General features: G+C 56.1%; 1 protein-coding gene across 1 annotated transcript in view; it reads right to left on the bottom strand.

Moving 5' to 3' along the window:
• Positions 1-75, bottom strand: part of LURAP1 (leucine rich adaptor protein 1) — a gene marked incomplete at its 5' end in the record, with an annotated part of 684 nt that extends 609 nt beyond the window's left edge. Inside the window, one exon of the mRNA XM_009865314.1 lies at positions 7-75. Coding sequence (XP_009863616.1) covers positions 7-75 — 69 coding nt within the window. The remainder of the gene's footprint in view (positions 1-6) is intronic.
• Positions 76-1,229: the final 1,154 nt, after the last annotated feature.

The following is a 1,229-nucleotide window of genomic DNA, read 5'->3' as shown; positions in this document are numbered from 1 at the left end:
CTTCACCGCCTCGATGCCCTCGTTCACCATCACCAGCTGCTGCAGGATCTTCACATCAACCGCTCGCAGGTAAGCCTGGCAGGGGACAGAGAGCACAAGGTTTTTGCAAGGGGGGAAACCAAGGTGACCCTGGTGGTCAAGGGACTTGAGTCCTAGCCCAGCCTGTCAGAGGCATCACTGCGGTGGCCGCAGGTCTTCTGAGCTGCCTGATGAGCAGCACAGCATGGGGGAAAGCCCTGCAGGGAACCACCTCAGGGGACCCTGTCCAAGAGCTGGGGACATTAACATTGGAGAACAGTGACTTACGGCACCCACTGGCCACCAACCCCCTTGGGGAAAAAAATCCAGGGTACTTATGTTACTGTCTTCAGAAAGGAACTGGGGGCATTGGGTGTAGATCTGAGCCCAGAGCATCCCCCAAGCCCTTGGAGGCTGGTGGCAGGGCAAGAGGATCAAGCAGGGGCACTGCTCAGGGCAAGGGTCTTGCTAGGATGTCACCATCTCCCAGGGCTGTTTCAGTCGGGTCCCTTCATGCATTTACTTCCTTCCTTCCCGGGCCTGATCCAGGCTTGGTGACAATGTGGCACAGCAGGATTTGGAGCCTGAGACCTAAGTCACTCCCATAACAGGGTAGGATGGTGTTTGGGACAGGCATTGTTCATCACACCACTCGCCTCGCCGACTCCTGCCACTTCGAGCCCAGGGGAAGCTATTTGCAAAACTTCAGTTGCTGCAGAAACATCTGTTTTCCTAACGGAAAACCCGGCGTGCCAAGACATTCCTGTCTGTGTGATACTGGCCGCTGAAAGCCACTAGATTTCCCCTGCGCAGGATGCAAATATTTTGCCAGGAAAGGCGAATAAGGCGGTGTTGGGAGGGGGAGGGAGAGAAACCCATTGCAGGACAGGTACAGGCAGCCTGAGAGCTGCAAATGCCCACAGACTCGTTCACAAACACGCCCTGTCCCCAGCATCTGCAAGCTGTGACAGAAATCCACGTGGTCCCCCGGGATCATTTCTAAGCATAGCACCCGGTCCCCAGCATCCAGTACCCTCAGGGTGACCCGACAGTCTCTCGGGACTCCCCGTCTCCGGTCCCACAGCAAGCACAGCAACAAAAGCATCTGAGGAAGGAGCCTGGGAAAACTCCAGCCAGGGTTTCGGCGTGTGACACCTCTCAGTCCAGAGGACACAAAAAGAAGGGGTAAAGATTTGTAGAGACCCGACATC

This window comes from Apaloderma vittatum, unplaced genomic scaffold, assembly GCF_000703405.1.
Source record: "Apaloderma vittatum isolate BGI_N311 unplaced genomic scaffold, ASM70340v1 scaffold9672, whole genome shotgun sequence".
NCBI classification, from domain to species: domain Eukaryota; kingdom Metazoa; phylum Chordata; class Aves; order Trogoniformes; family Trogonidae; genus Apaloderma; species Apaloderma vittatum.
The sequence above is the reverse complement of the archived record's forward strand: the minus strand, read 5'-3'. Positions and strand labels throughout refer to the sequence as shown.